This window comes from Ambystoma mexicanum, chromosome 3p (genome assembly GCF_040938575.1).
Source record: "Ambystoma mexicanum isolate Mex_15411 chromosome 3p, UKY_AmexF1_1, whole genome shotgun sequence".
NCBI classification, from domain to species: domain Eukaryota; kingdom Metazoa; phylum Chordata; class Amphibia; order Caudata; family Ambystomatidae; genus Ambystoma; species Ambystoma mexicanum.
In genome coordinates, this window is record NC_090925.1 from 1,221,121,744 (window position 1) to 1,221,142,294 (window position 20,551).

General features: G+C 44.1%; 1 protein-coding gene across 5 annotated transcripts in view; it reads right to left on the minus strand.

Moving 5' to 3' along the window:
* The window catches only part of SLC4A9 (solute carrier family 4 member 9), a 1,170,242-nt gene that overhangs the window by 333,903 nt on the left and 815,788 nt on the right, over positions 1-20,551 (minus strand). For all 5 annotated transcript variants that reach the window (XM_069652671.1, XM_069652669.1, XM_069652668.1 and 2 more), the window contains one exon: positions 12,317-12,491. In XM_069652671.1, coding sequence (XP_069508772.1) covers positions 12,317-12,491 — 175 coding nt within the window. The remainder of the gene's footprint in view (positions 1-12,316; positions 12,492-20,551) is intronic.

A 20,551-nucleotide genomic window follows, 5' to 3' on the forward strand; every position in this document is an offset into this window, starting at 1 on the left:
CACACAGGTGCCTAAAAAAATACACTAGGGGCACAAGGTTGCACCCCCACCCATGGGTGCCATAAGGTTATCCCATGGGTCTATACACCAAACCAAAAACAGGAAGAGCTGCACTGCCAGGAGTCCCACATGGATTCCTGGGCATAAAACAATCCAGAACACAAATGAAAAAGGGCTTCAGGACAAGGACAGACAGGCCCTGTCCCTCCAATGCATTTCCAGCATCAAGGTGGGAGAGACTGAGAAACCTCCTGAGTGAGGAGAAAGAAGTCTGAGAGAATTCCCAAGGAGGAGAAATGCGAAGAGTCTCAGAGGAACTGGAAAGAGACAGAGAGAGACTTGGGACAGCAGTACAGCCCACCAAGAGTGTCTACTCTGAACTGGAAAGATGGGCACAGGCCTTCTCTAAGAGGGGAGACGATTGGGGTCAGGAACCAGGAGCCACCCCTCCAATCCAAAGCTTCCCAAAGTCTTGTGTTGTTTGTGATTTTCTTTAAAGATAGGGAAAGGGGTTATATTAGAATAGGATTTCAAACGGAGGACTTTTTATTGCTTTGATATCCTGCCGAGCATCCTTGTGACTTCTCTGCAGAACAGAGCTCGAGTTTAGGGAAAGATTAGGGTTTTTTTTTTACAAGAAGATAAAGAACCGTTAGACCAATGTCTGGTAGTCAGAGACCTGTTTCTTATCGTCCACACTGTGTAACAGACTGTTTATACATATCCTTTGTCTGACTGTCTCCCAAGCTCATAGCCGACCTTTGCCTGCCAACAAACTCCATTCTCCGTGCAGGACTGTGTGCCTTCACTCAAGAGTCTTTCCTCCCATTGCTTTTTGTCTTTATGAGTTGTGTGGTAATGATAAAACAGGTGGTATTTCGTAATACCTGCTATTGTGCTACTGCACACAATTATGGATTATTCAAGTGCTATGTGTAAAAAACGCCCTGTTGTAAATGCAGATGATAACTCAACTTTTATTATTGACCGATGTGGCATGGCTGCATGTGCTAATACCATATGTTCGTAATGGAGTCCAATGTGACTCTAACATGTAGAATAACTAATGAAACCCTAGGAATCTAAACACTGTAGAACATTTCTGTTACAGTACAGTATGTAGCAACAGTAATGAGTTTGGAGGTATTTCCACAGGTAATACCGCCAGACCAATAATGTGGCCATTTGTGTCCAGTTAAAAAAAACAAAAATATAATTGGTTTTTAATAGCACGCTCACCCCATCTCCAGCCTCTAAGCGTGGGACCAGGCCTGGGTACTGAACCCGTGCTGTTCAATGTAGTTTCATTTCCAAGACGAGTGGGCTGCCCCTTAGGTATCCTCCCGGCTACCCTCATTCCTCCCCAATTTGGTCTTCTCATTAAAATTCTGCTGGGAAGTTTCCACTCATCTGATAGATTCTCCTTTGGTTTGTTTCTGGTGCCTTTTTTACTGGTGTGGTTTCGTTTTCTCTGTTGCATCAGTGGATCAGCTGTGCTGTTCCTGCCTATATTGTATCATCCCTTGGATTGCACATTCATCAATGTGTCGTTGGCTATGGTACTTGTCGGGCTGAAGCTTCCTTCAATTGCTCTCTCCTGCCATCTGTAGTTCAGGTCAACTCTAGCTCTGCTTGTGTTCCTTCACATAGGTCTTCTGCAACTGGGACACAGGACACAGATACAGGTATGTACTGTTTTTCTATGGCACTCCCTACCCGATATTCCTCCCGAGGGTGGATGTGGTGGGTTCCCACAGCCCCGCTACCTTTCTAAAGTCTCAGTACTATGGGGACCAAGACTGCAGTTGAAGAAGGTCCCACAGGAGTCACAGCTCCCTTAAGGCTAGGCAGAGACTACTTAAATTCTGAGGGCAGGCCGCACAACAAGGATTTTTAGAACAGAAAGAGCTACTGAGAAACAGCAAGGTTTTCAGTCTCTAGCAAAGGCCAAATAAATTGTTATTGGAAGGAAGATGAGTCTAGAGAGAATTTTGAGTCTCGAGGCACTGCGAACCTGGTGCAGCAGAATCCTGGGTTAAATACAGTGATGCGGAAGACCGCTGAGCTGCACCTTGAAGGAAAGAAAACCAAGATGGAGCTGCAAACTGTGGATGCCCTTAAAGGCTTGCAAGCCCTAACTGGGGAGGAGGAGGAACAGCGGTTCACTAACCAATACCAAGCTTTCCTTAATTAGACCCTCCAGCATGACGCGATGTTTAAATAAAAGACAAAAGGCCACTGCAACATCCTATTTAACACACCAAAGAGAAAACTAAAACATAATAAAATACATTCACTATCTTATGAAGAAATTTTTATTTTTACCTGACACCTAATGCATATTTATGTTAATAATGCTCCGGTTTCTCCAAATTTGAAATTAAATTGCTTAATTTGTGAAGATACCCTTATTATTGCAATACTACAAAACAAAAATACAATTAATTTACACATTTTGCCTATTTACTTTTCTCACTATTTAATTAACTTTTCTTTTTATGTTGCCATCAAAACTGCAAAACACCTTCTGCTACTATCACTATGTACTAATAGCCGTATAGACCTTGGTAGGAGTCATTCTCGCCTGGGATAGTAACCCTTCCCCAACTAACAGGTGGCGATTCATTATCCTGCGATAATGAGCTCTCCCTCGGTCTATAAGGCTATAGAATATCCATCAATTGTAAAAAGGCAAGTCCCACTACAATTGTTTTGGAATAGAACTTTATGGAAGACTCTACATGCAGGTGCTAACGGTGATATAGGAAAGGGGACACTGGCTGTGCATGTTTTTGCGGACTACTTATGTGTGCTTATATTTTAATCAATTTCTTTGCCAGCAAGATTGGTACTTCAGAGACCAGTTCTTCAGATTTCGGCTGAACCTAATCAGAACAAGAGAAACCTCCTGGCCTCGAAATCAATCACACAATCTCCTGACATGCAGATTATGTAAAGAAGATGGGTCCATTGAAAACATGAATCATCTGATGATGGACTGTCCAGCTCTATTGTCAAAAAGGGAAATTCTAATGAGTACTGTTATAAAGAAAAATGGACACAGATCAAAAGATTTATGGTGGAAAATGATGCAATCCGGTGAAAAAACATCAATAACTTTAGCCGTGGTAAAATTCTCAATGGTCATTCAAAAGGAACAAACATCACTCAATGAATTTTGAGATATCTTTTAAAGGAAAAATGTTTTATTTCATTTTGTCATTTCTTGTTAACGAAACTTTGACTAATGGTTTTCAATTGTATAACCATAAATCACATTAAACAAATAAAAAATAAAAAATGGGTAATGTAATAAACTGAAACACTGTAGGGACCATTCTGTAAATAACAGTCTAATGAAACATACAAAATAGTACAGGTGAGGGAGGGAATAATTTGGGCACTCAACAGAACCTGCAAATGTCCCCCTTAATATTTTGTCATCCTATTTTGCAACGGTTATTCAAAGTGAGGAGGGTAGCTCAGGGGCAACACGTTTGTCTTGGAAGCAAGACAACGCATCGCAACACAGGTTAGAATACTGATCCTGCGCTTAGTAACCAATCTCTGGTATTAAGTGTGTTATAAAAGCGCAATTTTAATTATAATTATAAGTGATGTAGGCCAATGTATGGCCTTGTATGCCTATTCATCATATGTGCGTGAGTGGGGAGGCAAGGCTGTTCCAGGACACCTGGAAGTGTCTGGCGGCGAGATATGAAGCAAACCAAGCGAGGTCCTTGCCCCTGAAGCCTAGGAGAGATAGTGTTGAGAGAAGGTCAGAGTGATTGACGGTATCGAAGGCAGTAGAGAGCTGGAGAAGAATAAGAATAGATCAATGTTTGGCATGATGAGCAGAAAGAAATATAGTTGCTGACATTGAAGAGAGCTCACTCAGTAGAGTGCAGAGGTCAGATGCCAGGTTGAAGAGGATCCTGGAGGTTGTGTGTGTCAAGGTACTCAGTGAATCGGTTGAAAACAACACGCTTTAGGATTTTGGAATAGTGAGGTAGAAGAGAAACAGGAGGAAGGTTGGCAGGATAGTTAGGATCTAGGCCACGTTTCTTATGGAGAGGAATGAGAGCCAGCATGGTCTAAAGCATGGGTGCACAACATACGGCCTGCGGGCCAGTTGCGGCCCGCCATGCTCTTTTGTCCGGCCCGCGAGGCACAAACACTTTCCTAATGGAGGGCGGCCCGCAAGCAGCATCGGCCGCCCTCCATTAGGAAAGTCTTTGTTGTCTTCCGGGCCGGACAAAACACTGGCCCTCATTGGCTCAGCACACACGCACCACGTCGCTCCTACGAGCCACGTAGTGCGTGTGTGCTGCACCAATGGAGTGCCAGCACTACGGCTGGCGTGGCCAGTAAGGCTTGATGCCGGAAGGCATTTCAGCCTTGCTGGCCACGCCAGCCGTAGTACGATTCCACTTACCTCGCCAGTGTTCCAGCTTACCTGCCTTCCAGCACGTCTCCGGTAAGTGGTCTGTGTGTTTGTGTGTCGGGTCTGTTCTGCTGTATGTTTGTGTTGTGTATGTTGAGATGGGGGGGGTGTTGGATGTGTATGAATGTTTGTTTTTGAGTGTTTGTGTTGTGAATGTTGAGATTGGGGGTGGGGGCGTGTCGGATGTGTATGAATGTTTGTCTTTGAGTGTTTGTGTTGTGTATGTTGAGATGGGGGGTGTCGGATGTGTATGAATGTTTGTTTTTGAGTGTTTGTGTTGTGTATGTTGAGATGGGGGTGGGGGGTGTGTCGGATGTGTATGAATGTTTGTTTTTGAGTGTTTGTGTTGTGAATGTTGAGATTGGGGGGTGGGGGGCATGTCGGATGTGTATGAATGTTTGTTTTTGAGTGTTTGTGTTGTGTATGTTGAGATAGTGGGTGGGGGGCGTGTCGGATGTGTATGAATGTTTTTGAGTGTTTGTGTTGTGTATGTTGAGATGGGGGGGTGTCGGATGTGTATGAATGTTTGTTTTTGAGTGTTTGTGTTGTGTATGTTGAGATAGTGGGTGGGGGGCGTGTCGGATGTGTATGAATGTTTTTGAGTGTTTGTGTTGTGTATGTTGAGATGGGGGGGTGTCGGATGTGTATGAATGTTTGTTTTTGAGTGTTTGTGTTGTGAATGTTGAGATGGGGGTGGAGGTGTGTAGGATGTATATGAATGTTTGTTTTTGAGTGTTTGTGTTGTGTATGTTGAGATGGGGGTGGGGGGGGTGTCGGATGTGTATGAATGTTTGTTTTTGAGTGTTTGTGTTGTGAATGTTGAGATGGGGTGTGGGGGGGTGTCGGATGTGTATGAATGTTTGTTTTTGAGTGTTTGTGTTGTGAATGTTGAGATGGGGGTGGGGGGGCGTGTCGGATGTGTATGAATGTTTGTTTATGAGTGTTTGTTTTGTGTATGTTGAGATGGGGGGGTGTTGGATGTGTATCAATGTTTGTTTATGAGTGTCTGTGTTGTGCATGTTGAGATGGGAGTGTGGGGGGGTGTCGGATGTGTATGAATGTTTGTTTTTGAGTGTTTGAGTTGTGTACGTTGAGATGGGGTGGGGGGGGTGTGTCGGATGTGTATGAATGTTTATGAGTGTTTGTGTTGTGAATGTTGAGATTGGGGGGTGGGGGGCGTGTCGGATGTGTATGAATGTTTGTTTTTGAGTGTTTGTGTTGTGTATGTTGAGATGGGGGGTGTTGGATGTGTATCAATGTTTGTTTATGAGTGTCTGTGTTGTGCATGTTGAGATGGGAGTGTGGGGGGGTGTCGGATGTGTATGAATGTTTGTTTTTGAGTGTTTGAGTTGTGTACGTTGAGATGGGGTGGGGGGGTGTGTCGGATGTGTATGAATGTTTGTTTATGAGTGTTTGTGTTGTGAATGTTGAGATTGGGGGGTGGGGGGCGTGTCGGATGTGTATGAATGTTTGTTTTTGAGTGTTTGTGTTGTGAATGTTGAGATTGGGGGGTGGGGGGCGTGTCGGATGTGTATGAATGTTTGTTTTTGAGTGTTTGTGTTGTGTATGTTGAGATGGGAGTGGGGGGCGTGTCGGATGTGTATGAATGTTTTTGAGTGTTTGTGGTGTGTATGTTGAGATGGGGGGTGTCGGATGTGTATCAATGTTTGTTTTTGAGTGTTTGTGTTGTGAATGTTGAGATGGGGTGTGGGGGGGTGTCGGATGTGTATGAATGTTTGTTTATGAGTGTCTGTGTTCTGTATGTTGAGATGGGGGTGGGGGGCGTGTCGGATGTGTATGAATGTTTGTTTATGAGTGTTTGTGTTGTGTATGTTAAGATGGGGGGCTGGGGGGCATGTTGGATGTGCATGAATGTTTGTTTTTGAGTGTTTGTGTTGTGTATGTTGAGATGGGGGGGTGTCGGATGTGTATCAATGTTTGTTTATGAGTGTCTGTGTTGTGTATGTTGAGATGGGGGTGGGGGGGGCGTGTCGGATGTGTATGAATGTTTGTTTATGAGTGTTTGTGTTGTGTATGTTGAGATGGGGGGCTGGGGGGCATGTCGGATGTGTATGAATGTTTGTTTTTGAGTGTTTGTGTTGTGAATGTTGAGATTGGGGGGTGGGGGGCATGTCGGATGTGTATGAATGTTTGTTTTTGAGTGTTTGTGTTGTGTATGTTGAGATGGGGGTGGGGGGCGTGTCGGATGTGTATGAATGTTTTTGAGTGTTTGTGTTGTGTATGTTGAGATGGGGGGTGTCGGATGTGTATCAATGTTTGTTTTTGAGTGTTTGTGTTGTGAATGTTGAGATGGGGTGCGGGGGGTGTCGATGTGTATGAATGTTTGTTTTTGAGTGTTTGTGTTGTGTATGTTGAGATGGGGGCCTGGGGGGCGTGTTGGATGTGCATGAATGTTTGTTTTTGAGTGTTTGTGTTGTGTATGTTGAGATGCATGTATGGGTGCATGCTTCAGAGTTTGAGTGCTGAGTTGGGGGGTTTGGGTCTGTATGGGTGCATGCTTGAGAGTGTGTGTGCTGAGTTGGGGCGTGGGGGGTTCGGGTCTGTATGGGTGCATGGTGTATGCTTGAGAGTGTGTGCTGAGTTGGGGGATGGGGGGTTCGGGTCTGTGTGGTTGCATGTTTGAGTGTGTGTGCTGAGTTGGGGTGGGGGGTTCGGGTCTGTATGGGTGCATGCTTGAGAGTGTGTGTGCTGAGTTGGGGGGGTGGGGGGTCGGGTCTGTATGGGTGCATGTTTGAGAGTGCTGATTTGGGGGGTTGGGGGTTTGGGTCTGTAGTCTGTATGGGTGCATGCTTGAGAGTGTGTGTGCTGAGTTGGGGGGTGGGGGGTTCGGGTCTGTATGGGTGCATGTTTGAGAGTGTGTGCTGAGTTTGGGTGTTCGGGTCTGTATGGGTGTATGCTTGAGAGTGTGTGTGCTGAGTTGGGGGGGTGGGGGTTCGGGTCTGTATGGGTTCATGTTTGAGAGTGCTGATTTGGGGGGTGGGGGGTTTGGGTCTGTATGGGTGCATGCTTGAGAGTGTGTGTGCTGAGTTGGGGGGGTGGGGGTTCGGGTCTGTATGGGTGCATGCTTGAGAGTGTGTGTGCTGAGTTGGGGGGGTGGGGGTTCGGGTCTGTATGGGTTCATGTTTGAGAGTGCTGATTTGGGGGGTGGGGGTTTGGGTCTGTATGGGTGCATGCTTGAGAGTGTGTGTGCTGAGTTGGGAGGTGGGGGGGTTCGGGTCTGTATGGGTGCAAGGTGTATGCTTGAGAGTGTGTGCTGAGTTGGGGGGTGGGGGGTTCGGGTGTGCATGAATGTTTCTTTTTGTATGTTTGTGTTGTGTATGTTGAGATGCATGTATGGGTGCATGCTTCAGAGTTTGTGTGCTGAATTGGGGGGTTTGGGTCTGTATGGGTGCATGTTTGAGAATGTGTGTGGTGAGTTGAGGGGTTGGGGGGTTCGGGTCTGTATGGGTGCATGGTGTATGCTTGAGAGTGTGTGGTGAGTTGGGGGTTGGGGGGTTCGGGTCTGTATGGGTGCATGCTTGAGAGTGTGTTTGGGGCATAGTGTTTGGTTGGGGGTGAGGGGAGCCATGGGGCATAGTGTTTAGTTGGGGGTGAGGGGGCCATGGGGCATAGTGTTTGGTTGTGGGTGGGAGCCATAGGGCATAGTGTTTGGCTGGGGGTGAGGTGGCCATGGGGCATAGTGTTTGGTTGGGGGTGAGGGACAGGGGGCATAGTGTTTGCTTGAGGCGTGGGGGCCATGGGGCATAGTGTTTGGTTGGGGGTGGGAGCCATTGGGCATAGTGTTTGGCTGGGGGTGAGGTGGCCATGGGGCATAGTGTTTGGTTGGGGGTGAGGGACAGGGGGAATAGTGTTTGCTTGAGGCGTGGGGGCCATGGGGCATAGTGTTTGGTTGGGGGTGGGAGCCATTGGGCATAGTGTTTGGTTGGGGTGAGGGGGCCATGGGGCATAGTGTTTGGTTGGGGGTGAGGGACAGGGGGCATAGTGTTTGCTTGAAGCGTGGGGGCCATGGGGCATAGTGTTTGGTTGGGGGTGGGAGCCATTGGGCATAGTGTTTGGTTGGGGATGAGGGGGCCATGGGGCATAGTGTTTGGTTGGGGGTGAGGAACAGGGGGCATAGTGTTTGCTTGGGGGGTGAGGGACAGGGGGCATAGTGTTTGCTTGGGGTGGGAGCCATGGGTCATAGTGTTTGGTTGGGGGTGAGGGGGCTATGGGGCATAGTGTTTGGTTGGGGGTGAGGGGGCCATGGGACATAGTGTTTGGTTGGGGGTTGCAGCCATGGGGCATAGTGTTGTACTCCAAGAGTGAACTTAAAAATAAAGCTAAAACAGGCACAGTTAGGAGATGTACATCCTTTGCTTTTTTGAGGAAACCTGACTCAACGAAGGCCATACTCCTCTTGGGCAACCCAAACAGCAAACTATAGCAGTCCAAAATAACGGAATGTCCAATCAAGGGTCAATAAAATATATATAATTTCATTAAACAGACGATATACAATAACTAAATCGAAATAAATGATAACAATGGAAAATGTATAGTACAAAATGTAAGTTTGAAATGCAATAAAAATCGTTACCCCTCAAAAACATATTCTTTTTCCATGTGTTTAATACAAAGTGGAGTTGAAAAAGCCCCCTGACATGTCCCGCCTACCGCCCAGCCCACTTTTACTTTTCGGCCCACTATAGCCCTCATGTAAGGTACTTTCGGCCCTCTGTCAAAATCAGTTGTGCACCCCTGGTCTAGGGATAGTACTAACTTAGGTAAGGAAATTTAGCAAATCATCCTGTCTTGCCTCTTTGATCCTATCCCCACCTTAGGACAGATGCAGAACCAGCGGGAATAGTACTCTAGCCTCACTTTTGGTTGAATGTTGAATGTGTAGCACTATATATCTAGTAGGCGTTTTGCCCTATTTTCGTGTTAGGAATGACAGTAGCCAGCTTGGATGGATGGAAAAGTGGCACTGTTCACAGAGGAATTGAAGAGGGAAGTAAGATATGGAGCAACACTGGGATCTATGAGTTTCTATGTGTAGGGATAGAGGGTCGATGGGGCCACATGAAAGGTTAGCCCCAAGAAGGTCAAGAATCTCATCAGGGTTAGTTGTGGCAAAGACATTATAACAGGAGAGGAGGGCAGAGGTGGTGGACAAAACTGAGCAGGTGGGGGGTAGGAGGTAATTTGCGAGGGTATTTTGGATGTTGGACATTTTTGAAGCAAAGAACAGAGCTAAATCATTAGCACAAAGAGTAGAGAAAATGGAAGAGGGTTTAGGAGGTGAGACAATTCAGTTGAGCGATATTTGGAGGTGCCTAGGTTGAGAGGATGGAGACAAAGTGAGAGGTAGATAGAAGCACGTATGGCAGTGTCAAGAGCAGAGTACTAAGTCGCTTTAAAGAGCTGTCTGGTAAACTTGGAGATCCGAGGAGTGTCTAGATATCTGCCAAGTACAAAGGTTTTTCTGCAAGGTTTTTCTGCATTGTTGTCTTCAGGGTGCAGATATTAGGTGTAATCCAAGACCATGGAGGGGAGGATTTAGAAGTGAATGCAGTAAGAGGGAAGTGGGAGGAGAATGATGTTTTAAGAGCAGCTTTAAAGTTAGTGAAGGCTTTATCAGCGGATGGGATAGTGAATTTTGCATTGGAGGAGAGACAGTGGTATAGATCATAGAGGTAGATAGGGAATTTGGAGGAGGAAATCCTGCACTTGGTAATGGAACTGGTAGATGGAGAGAGTGGGGTGGATGTAGGAGTGGAGATTGGGGCAAAGATGATTCAATGATCATAGGGAGAAGGAGCGGTGGAGACATTAGAAGTGTGGAGTTGAGAGGAGATGAGAATAAGGTCAAGGAAGATACCATTTGAATGTGTGGGCAGAGAGTGGACAGAAGAGAGTGAATGGTTAAAGAGAAAAGAGCAAAAGTCAGTGGGCCTCATCACGAGTTAGGCGGTAGCCATTAAATGCGGCAGTAACCATATTACCACCAAATTTACTGCTCTGCCCAATCTCGAGTCTGGCAGGTTTCTCCCCAGCTCCAATGGACCCAATGGGGAGTGGGGAGTAACGGTTAGCACCCAACCCATGATCCGGTGGTAAAAATGCCGGACGGGTGGGCGCTAACGCAAATAAAGTTGGGCAGTATCCCAGCTGGGACACTGCCAAACTCGTGATGAGCCCCAGTGAATAGAGTAGTGGAGAGAGAGGGTCGGCTAAAGTCACCAGTGACAATGACTTGATAATGGGGAGAAAGGGAGTCAATTAGTTGGGAGTGGTGGTCAATAAATTAATCAGTGGGACCAGGTGGCTGATAAATATGAATATCATAGGGAGCAGTGTTTGTGGAGATAGTGTATTCGAAAGAGGGAGAACTTGTGGGAGATAGGGTAGCAGGAGAGATAGGAGGTTTGGAAGATGCAAACAGTCATACACCACCACCCCGACCAGTGGGAAAAGTGGGTGAAGGTGAAGGCAGGGTCAGGAAGGGCAGCAAGGGTTGTAGAGTCTGAGTGTGAAATCTAGGTTCTTGCAAGTGTATTGAGGTTACGAGAGTCAGAATAGATAAGGAAGTCGGAGGAAAAGGAAGTCTTGTTCCTGACAAATTTGTACATTGCTGGAGCAATATCACGAAAATAAGATGTAGAAGCATACTGATGTTGGGTCTGCATAGTTCTGATTTGACAGAGTAGGCGAGCGAGAAGAGGGGTGTCATTGAGGAAAAGGAAAAGAGGTGATAGGGCTAGGAAGAGAGTTGAAATGGTTTTGAGCAGAGGAGAATGAGGAGAGAAGTATAAGAGAAAACAAGAGAGTAAGAGCAGTGCATGGTGAAGGCAGGGCCGAGCAAATGCGTAATTCTACTCACAAGCAAGTAGCAGGACATAGCAAAGCAATAGCTCAAAGACAAAGAGGCAGAGAGGCTGTGGGAAAGGCTGGAGGTTGACCCTGAGCTGCTTGCCCTTTGCTGGGTCACCCCAAATCAAGGAGTCAAGTACTGGAAGTGGTGAGGAGCATTTAATGGCAGGAAGGGGAGGCAGGGCCAGCAGCCTACGGATACAGAGTATGGGCGGGTGGGATTTGAAGTCCTGGCCTGGTCGCCCTGTTTGTCGCTTGATGGTGCAGGTGGCTGAGGGGAGCGGGCTGGATGAAAAATGTCGCACTCAGATCCGCAGCAGGAGCCGGTGGGGGAGCCAGGCAGCCTCGCAGATAGTCTTATGCAGATGGAGTGAGTGCCTCTGGCGCTGTTGTGATGAGCTCTGTTTTGCTTTCAGTCCAGTTGAAGCCCACTTTGGATGTGGAAGGACCTTTAAAAGATGGTTGTTTTGGAGTGAGAGGTCACAAGAGCAGTCTGTAGATCAATCCTGGATGCTTCTTTTAGGTTGCCTGACCTCTCAAGGCAGCCTCAGGCAGATGGAATGAGTGCCACTATGATATGCGTATGTTCTCTGCGCATGTTATATGATGTTGGTCTGGCTGGGGCCTTGCATGCGCATTCATTATCTGCAAATGCGCGTGTTAATACATACCATGCTTTAACTTTACAAATATAAATATATGCATACGAATATATGCATATTGCCTTTTGCTACTGTGATGCATTGTATTTGGACTATGCATGTTTTATGTCATATTAGTTTATTTCACCTGGGCCCATTCTTTGCAACTGTATTCCTGCATTATATATTTGCTAATCCATAACTATGTTCATTTACTATCATTAGCTCTCAGTCATGAAATCCTTCTATTCATATCTGAAATAACACATTCAATTATGAGTTATGTAACTATGCAAAAAAAATCCTTGTTACAGAAGACAGAAATGTGGTAAGATATTTAACTGTTTAAATTACTAACCTGCATATTATCCGTAGCATCGCCCAACATACCACCAAACGTAATGGCATTTGTCACAGTTGCCAGGTATATATACAAAATGGCGGCAAAACATTGAACATGAAGAGAATCATAGAAGTCGCTCCAGTACCAAGGGGCCTTTCTTCTGATATCTTGTATCAGTCCACCAAATATTCTGTGTAAAAAGAAAAGGCAAGCCTTAGAATATGGAAATATAAAGATGAAATAACTATTGGTTATAAAAAGAAAAAAAGCTATAGAGAAATTCAATGTATGCCCTGGTTCCTGATTGGTTTTCCTGTTGTTTTAAACAGCCGATGCCTTGATAGAATATTAACATGTCTTTTTTTATTTCTCTTATTTTCATGGTATAAATGGTAAAACGTAACTTCTTTGGAACAATTTGGCTTGATGTAGACAGGCCACAAGAATGGTTTTGAGACTTCTTTAGACAGCAAGGAATTCAGTAAGTTGTCACAATACATGCCACTGTCTCACATAACTTACTCAGAACATTTTCAAATTAACAAAACAAGTCATCATTTGAAAATGATATTCTCAGCTTTATAACGTACACGTGGTTGCATGACCTTCACATGTGTCCCAAATACCAGCAATTACGATTATTTTCATTATTTCTCATGCACTATGTTATTATTCCAGGAACGTTTGTTTCGCCGTGCCTTGAATCAAGCACTGATGCAAGTCTCACAGTAAAAAGCCCAGTTGCATTACATCACATATGAAATTTCACAATTAGAGATGTTCTAAAGTTTGATTTACATAGAATCCTATTTTTGTTGTACACTATACCAGGAGTAAGTTGCTCTCACATGGCCAAATATTATGAAAGCACATGTCAAAGTGAAATCAGATGAAACCTATGACTGTATGAAAACATTTTTAAGTCACACATTGTTCACAAAACGGACCCACTAATACCCAACATGTGTACTAAGGCCTGATGTTATTTTGTCCAGAGTAACGTACTCCATGCCAAACAATACAATAAAATGTTTAGGAAATTTTTCTTTCACTCAAAAATATTTTCCACAACTCTTAACACATTTACATAGAGGCTTGTTTACTTTCACACCTCACATCAACACTTATGCCTTGAACATGCAGGTGCACCTTAGGTCTACACAAAAGTTTCAAAGGCTTCTTTAAAGTTTAAAAGGACAGTTGTGTGGGCATGTAACGCTTCCTCATTGAGACATGCTCTTGCAACACTCAAAAACGTATGGACTGTCCCCTGGTAATGCCCTTGTGTGCTGTTCTTGATGTAAGTTATGCATACATTAGTTATGCCACTGCACATAACTAGCAATAAAGGTTAATCCAATGGAAAAATCATACATCCAGTTATGAGTCACTCATAGGTACTTTGTGAAATTAGAGGTAAATTAGCGTTCTCACGGACAAAGCTTCAAATCAGCCCTTATATCCTATACCTGAGACACTTTTAATGACCTATAATGTTGGCTTTTATGGCCAATCTGCAGCAAACGTGTCCAGAAATAGTTTAAACTATTTTAAATAATGTTGTAAAGTTTGGTAACAACATGGTGTGGCAGTGGGAATTAGAGGCTTTTGCCACTCATAAAATGACTGTGCGGACTGTCACCAAATTTGGCCATCGGCCGATGGTTGCTCCAACTCCCCTAATGATAGCTCTACTGGACATGGGTCAACAAACAGTTATTTTGACATTTCCCCTGCATATTCAGATCCGTAGACCAATACTTCAAATCACAAGCTTGGAATATGATTCAATATAGGATGAGTCATATTTTTTGCAAACAGACCCTTTTGATTTCCTGAACTAAGCAAATCTGAGGACCAAGGCAAAAGAAAATGACTTACATTGTTATGACAAAGTTGGCACATTTTAGCACCAGTCTCCACCAAAGCAAATGACATAAGCAGTAGTGACGTTGCTTATTTCTTGCAAATTTGCGTTTTAAAAGTCTTTATTTTCCAGGGTCTGTTTTTAGCATGCAGGGGCACTGGGCAAGAACCACGTCTTCAAATTACTGTACATTCTGATGGACCTGTGTTGATGTCTACATGCCATGAATTAGCTTCACCACACAAATGTATAAACAAGGTACAAAGCATTATTCTGTGGCCTCTATTACCACACAGGTCTACAGGCCATATATCACAGCTCATTTCTAGTGGACCTATTTGGTAGACACATCTGAAGCCTATGACATCAGACTGCAATTTGTGTTTATGCAGAAGCCCACTGAAGTTTGAACTTAGTCATGTTATTTTTTATTATTACACATCACCTGGTTTTTATTAAACCTTAGATGCAACATTTTACCGATACATACATAGAATTGTTTACAATAAAGAATAAGAAAGAACTAAAAAAAAGAAACTAAAAGAAAGAAAGAAAGAAAGAAAGAAAGAAAGAAAGAAAGAAAGAAAGAAAGAAAGAAAGAAAGAAAGAAATGAGAAAAGAGGAAGGAAAAAATAAAAGCAAACCCTTTTCCTCCTCCAAGGCCCAGTCTGTAAAAGTTATTTTCATCCAACAATTGTGTTTTTGGTGACCTCCATAGTGGTGAGGATTAACCTCACAAACTGGAGTACAGCTAACGACAAGGAAAGCCAATTCCCCCATCTAATGCAAGCCCACCACTCGTCCTGCGATTTCGTTGTCGATTCCTCAAAGAAAGTATTTGACTCTTATAGGGTTTCAGGGCTCGCACACTAGCACGAGGTGCTTCAAGGTCTCAGAACTTTTGTTGCACATCCGACAATTTAGTACTCTCTCTTCCTGGGCCTTTGATCTCCTTTCTGTGACCACCCGTGTTGGATAGAGGTCTAAACGAAATCTTAAAATGTTTTGCCGCTCCGACAGTGAGGGAAATCTGTCAAGGTAGGACAAGACTGATCCTCTTCTGTAGTGTTCCGCTGGTTCGTCCACATACAGTTTGTAGAATTTCACTTTCTGCTCTGTCCGAATCCAGTCCTGGTCCAGTAGTTTGTGCTTCACCCTCATTGGGTTTTCAGTTAGTGTTTTGCCTGAAAGGGCAAGATTTAACAGTATAGAGGAGCAAGACTCATGCCAAGCTTTTAGTACTTCGACCTGATTCCCTTCCATAGCCTCCTTAATTATAGAAAACCCACTGACACCTGGTGGATGAAGACATTTCCTCATGAAGGATAAAGATTTCCATTCCATCAGGGAGTATAGGGAAGACAAACCCAATTCCCTCCGAACCCGTTCAATAGGTATTGAGTTCGGCAATGCCAAGACCCTCTTCCAAAACAGGCCTTCCAAACGGTTCCAGTTTTTGGGATCCATAAAGAGGTTGGCTTCTCCTGCGTAGGTGAGTATAGGTGCAACTTTCAATTTGTAGAAGTCTAGAATTGGAACCATGGAAAATTTACAATAGTGCCCTTTAATAAGCAACGCTTGGGATGCCAAGTTATTTACTTTACTTCTCAAATGGGCAATGCCAGGAACGTCGCCCAAGCTGTTGTTTAAGGTTACCCCCAGATACACCATTGATGCAACAACTGGTATTTGTTCTCCGTTCAATGACCAAATACATTTGTTCTGCTTCCTGGCCCTGCCACTGTCACCCAGAATCAGGATTTTAGATTTTTGGCATTTATTTTAAGGCCATTTTTGTGGATATAAAGAGTCAAATCTGTCAATTGTCACTGCAGCCCAATTTCCGTCTGATCAAGCAGTAACAGGTCGTCAGCGAATAGAAGTTGTCCCACAGAATGGCCGGCAATTTTAGGCGGAAAGCATCTCGTTTTCGTGAAAGCCTCAGCCATGTCCGATATAAATAGGCAAAAAACTGCTGGGGCCAAGCGACAGCCCTGCTTTAACCAGTTTTCTGAAAGAATTTTGTTGGACAGTAGACCCCTTCTGTCCAACCTGATTCTTAAAGTGGTGTCAGGGTGAAGGGCTTCCATGGGTTCTCTCAAGGCTTGAGGACAACCCCATTTCTTAAGTTTGTCCCACAGGATTCTGCGATCCACTGAATCGAAAGCCTGTTCCAGGTCGATCAAAGCGATGTAAATCGACCATATCTTTTTCTGGTTGACCACGCACTTAAGCATGTTAATGATAAAGATGTTTAGATTGGTGCCAATCCCCTTTCGGAAGCCGGACTGCTACTGATCCTGGTGATGGGACATCAGGCTCCATTCATTGAGGTGCCTCAGGATGATTGCTTCGAATATCTTGCCGACCACATCTAGAAGGGTAATAGGCCTGTAGTTGCAGGGGTTTGACCTATCCCCCCTCTTGAAGATGGGGACCACTATAGAGCGGGTCCAGGATGATGGTAATCTCTTCTCCCTTACCACAGTGGTGAATAGTTTCAACATGAATGTTGCCAAACTAGCTGGATCTTTCTTCAGGATCTCATTGGTCAGGCCGTCCGGGCCAGCCGCCCTCGACACATTTGACTTCTCTATGAGGTTGATTATTTCTTGGATGTCAAATTTGAAGTCCCATGGGGCTTCTGAGTATGTGAGTGGCTTGATTTGCTCCAGCCCTTTGGCTGCGTATAAGCATTTAAAGTGCACCTCCCACACCTGTGCAGATACTGAATTTGTTATTTTTGATTCCTCTGGAGTATTCAAGTCATTTATTAGCTTCCACACACCTGTTGTGTTTTTCTGGGTGGCAAGCTGCAACATTCTTTCACCATCTTGCTGAATAATTTGTTGTTTATGTTGGAATAACCAGTTCTTAAAGGTGTTTTTAGCTTTTTTAAGCAAAATTAAGTTTTGCGTCGTTTTGTATTTTTTCACTAGTCTCCCCAGTGAATTAATGACTCTCTTTCTTTCTGCAATTTGCTTATTGAAGATGTGCTTCGGCGCAAAGGTTGGCTTCATGGAGGTGGCCTGCTTTTCTCTAAAGGCCTGTAAGAGGTCTGGGTATTGCAGTATACCGCCGCTTGGGCAAAGTGAGTCTGAGTTCAAGGCCAGCAAGGAAGATGTTACCAACGACAAGTTTCATTTTTTGATCCGTAGACAATTGCCTCCCGAAGAAACCTTGAGGTTCTGGTCTTTTTGATGGTACCCCCTTGGTGGGTTTCCAGAGGCCCAGTCAGTGCATTCGAGCTCCAGGAGATTGTGATCACTTAGCTCTGTAGATGTCACTTGTAGAGAGATCAGTTCTGCTAATAGATCTTCTGTAGCGAAGATGTAGTCGATAGTACTTGAGTGGGCCCCCCTCTTCCATGTTGCAGCCGCTGGTTTATCTTCCTGCAAGTTGCCATTAGCCATATGGATGTTTCTCTCAATTAGCTCCTTTTCGAAGTCCAGTCCCCTTCTTATGTTCTCTGCCGCCCCAGTTGGTAACATTTCTATTTTGGTGCCTTTCCTATCAAAGCACTCCATATTGAAGTCTCCACAGAGAAGTACCGCCAGGTTTGGCCTGGTAGACCTGGCCTCATCAATTTCCCTTAGCAAGATGTTTTTGGTACTTTGCTCGTTCGCTGAACTACTTCTCCAGTATATGTTGCAAATTAGCAGCAACTGATTCTTGGTTTGCCAGTGGGGTGAAGTTGTTTGTGCAAAGGTGAATTGAATTTCGGAATTTATGTTAATAGAGGTAATTACAATTAAGCCGCTCATTCTTTTTATTGCAGTTAAAAGGCCTGCCATTAAACGACCTTTCACCCCCTTTGTTGCCGGGTTTAAGTGTACTTCGTAGCCATCCAGCACAGGTGTCTCCCTTAACCAGGTCTCCTGGAGGCAAATAAGATCGTATTTTGTTAAATTTATTTCACTTTTGCCAAATAAGTGTACAAAACCCCTAGTGTTCCAACTGGCTATTTTTTTTTACTCCTGATGGGGTTAGTGACGCTCTTGTTCTGGCGTTATAGTGAACCTGCCAATGTTCCAGCTAGCCAACTCCAGTCTTCATCACTGTCGACCTTCTGTCCCACCGTTTTCTTCAGAGCGACACACCTACTACCCTTGTAGAGGCCAATTTTAAGTCGTCCGTACCCTCTTTGGATTGGTTGCCTATGTTGTTTGAGGTGACAAACTTTACTTGAGGGAGTACTCTTACATATGTCGACCTATAGAAAAACAAAATGTTTTTTCTGATGTCATGTATATTATTAATGACTAATATGCCAAAAGAAAATTTAAATTACCAAACCCTCATGTCACAGTATGAATGAATAGTTATGAAAGGTATGAGTGATGTATGGAAAAGCCCACACATGTACAAGTTTTATGCATACAAAAAGTAGTTTTTAATCGATTATTAAAAATGATTTATATCTTGATAAATTAACGGTCTGCGAGCAAAATCTTTTCATGCATAAATGTTTTTGAAGTACAAATAGCCACTACTGTAGATTGATGTAACAGTACCTGAGCACCTACATCTGTGTTTTTGAAAGACCTAAGAGAGAGGGGTAGTCAGTCTGTTTTGTTTCCTTGTCCTTCAAGAATCTCCCTGCCCACAGACTAGACCCCCCGATAACAAAAAATGTGGGAGCACCCATTGCTATAACGGGAGTACTCTTTGGCCTACGTCCTGAATCTGATGTAGGGTTTCACTTGAGCTTGTTGTTTGGCTGTCTAATTCTTTCAAGGTAAACCCATGAGCATTCAATTTTGACCCTTCTTTGACAATTACATTTTTGATGTTACGTGATACTATGTGAAGGATCACGTTGTCGAAGCTTGAGTCACTAGGAAACTCAATTAAGTCAATATTCTTAGAGTTTACTTGGTCCAGAGTTGGTACACATCGCAGTAACCTCATCACGTTGCTTCTATTCATGACAAGGTTGTCTGGAAATCGTAAGGTTCTTGTCAAGGATAGTTTGAACGCCTTAGTTTGTGAAGTGTTGTTAAGATCTTGCTCAGTTGCCTGTTTAGCTTTTGTAGTGACTCTCGCCGGCTTGCTGGTTTCTGCCCATGAGACGGATCGTTTTGGGTCACCCACTGAGATCCACCCAAGGGAATTACTAAGGCGTTTCTCATCCACCTCTGTTGGTGCCCTCTGTGCTAGCATAGCTCTTCTCTGTTCCATTGTCAAAAAATGTATTTCACGATCTGTAGAAAAGTTTCCTTCACCCACATCTGACGATTCGTCAGAGGTTTCCACATTATTGATTAGCTTCGACCTCCATTTGGGAGTTTTCTTATCCTTTTTCTCTGACGGGACAAGAGTCCTTAATTCACTACTCCTGATGGCTTCCTTACCCACGTTTTGGTTTTGCACACTGTTTGTTTTTAGAGTACCACTTTGAGATCCAGGGTCCCTTAGTGCGGGTAGACTAATAACCTGCTGCTGGCGTTGATTTGTCTCGTATCCCTTTAGACCTATATCTTCCGAGTAGGTTGACAAGTTCATTAAATCACTATCTGTGCCACTGTTGAACGATTCGTGTTCAGAGTCATCTTCGCTAACTGTGTCATGGTCTGTCACTGTGTGAGGTAATGGACCTTTTGTATTAGGCAAGAGCCTTGTTAAGACTGCCCCTGTTCCTGAAGTTTGTATATTTCTTGGAAGAATGGATTTGTTAGACCTAAGCTGTCTGCTAGCCCTCTTTTTAGCCGGAACTAGAGTTGATTTAGTTTCTGAAATTTTTGTTTCTACGATATGTGTGTCGGATAGAGGTGGTTGTTTCTTCAAGTACGTATTAGATCCCTTTTTATTGAGGACCATCTCAGGACTTGACGATTCCCTCAAACCTTTTGTTTGGACTCTGAACATATCGTAGATTTTAATTTGAGGCATTTTGGAGTCAATTAGCATTTCCCTTGGTTTGTCAGACTTGTTCTTTGTAGGCAAAGGCAGGCTGCAAGCCTTGTCCTTATTGCTAACTGGGGATATAGACTCCAGGTTAGGTAGGGTAGCCATGTACTTGTCTGTATTAGTTGATGCATCTTTTATTGGGACGACTATGGAGTCCTCTCTTATTGGCACGATTGTGAGTGGTAAATCTATTGGAATTAAGGTAGCAGGAAACTCTGTGCGTATAGGGCCTGTTTGGGCACTTAGTGACAGTGAGTTACAACTCAGCCTGTCGACTCTATGTTTTTATTTTTGAAGAATAATTGGGTCCAGTATGCTCTTGAAGATTTGCGTAATTTGGTCTGTGTTTTTATCCAAATTAGACTGGAGTGCTGAAATGAACCCTTCCACGAAGATCATCTTAGAATGCATCATGGCAAGTACCGTAGTTTGATCATGGAGTTGCTCATTTTGGGTCTCAATTAATTTCATAA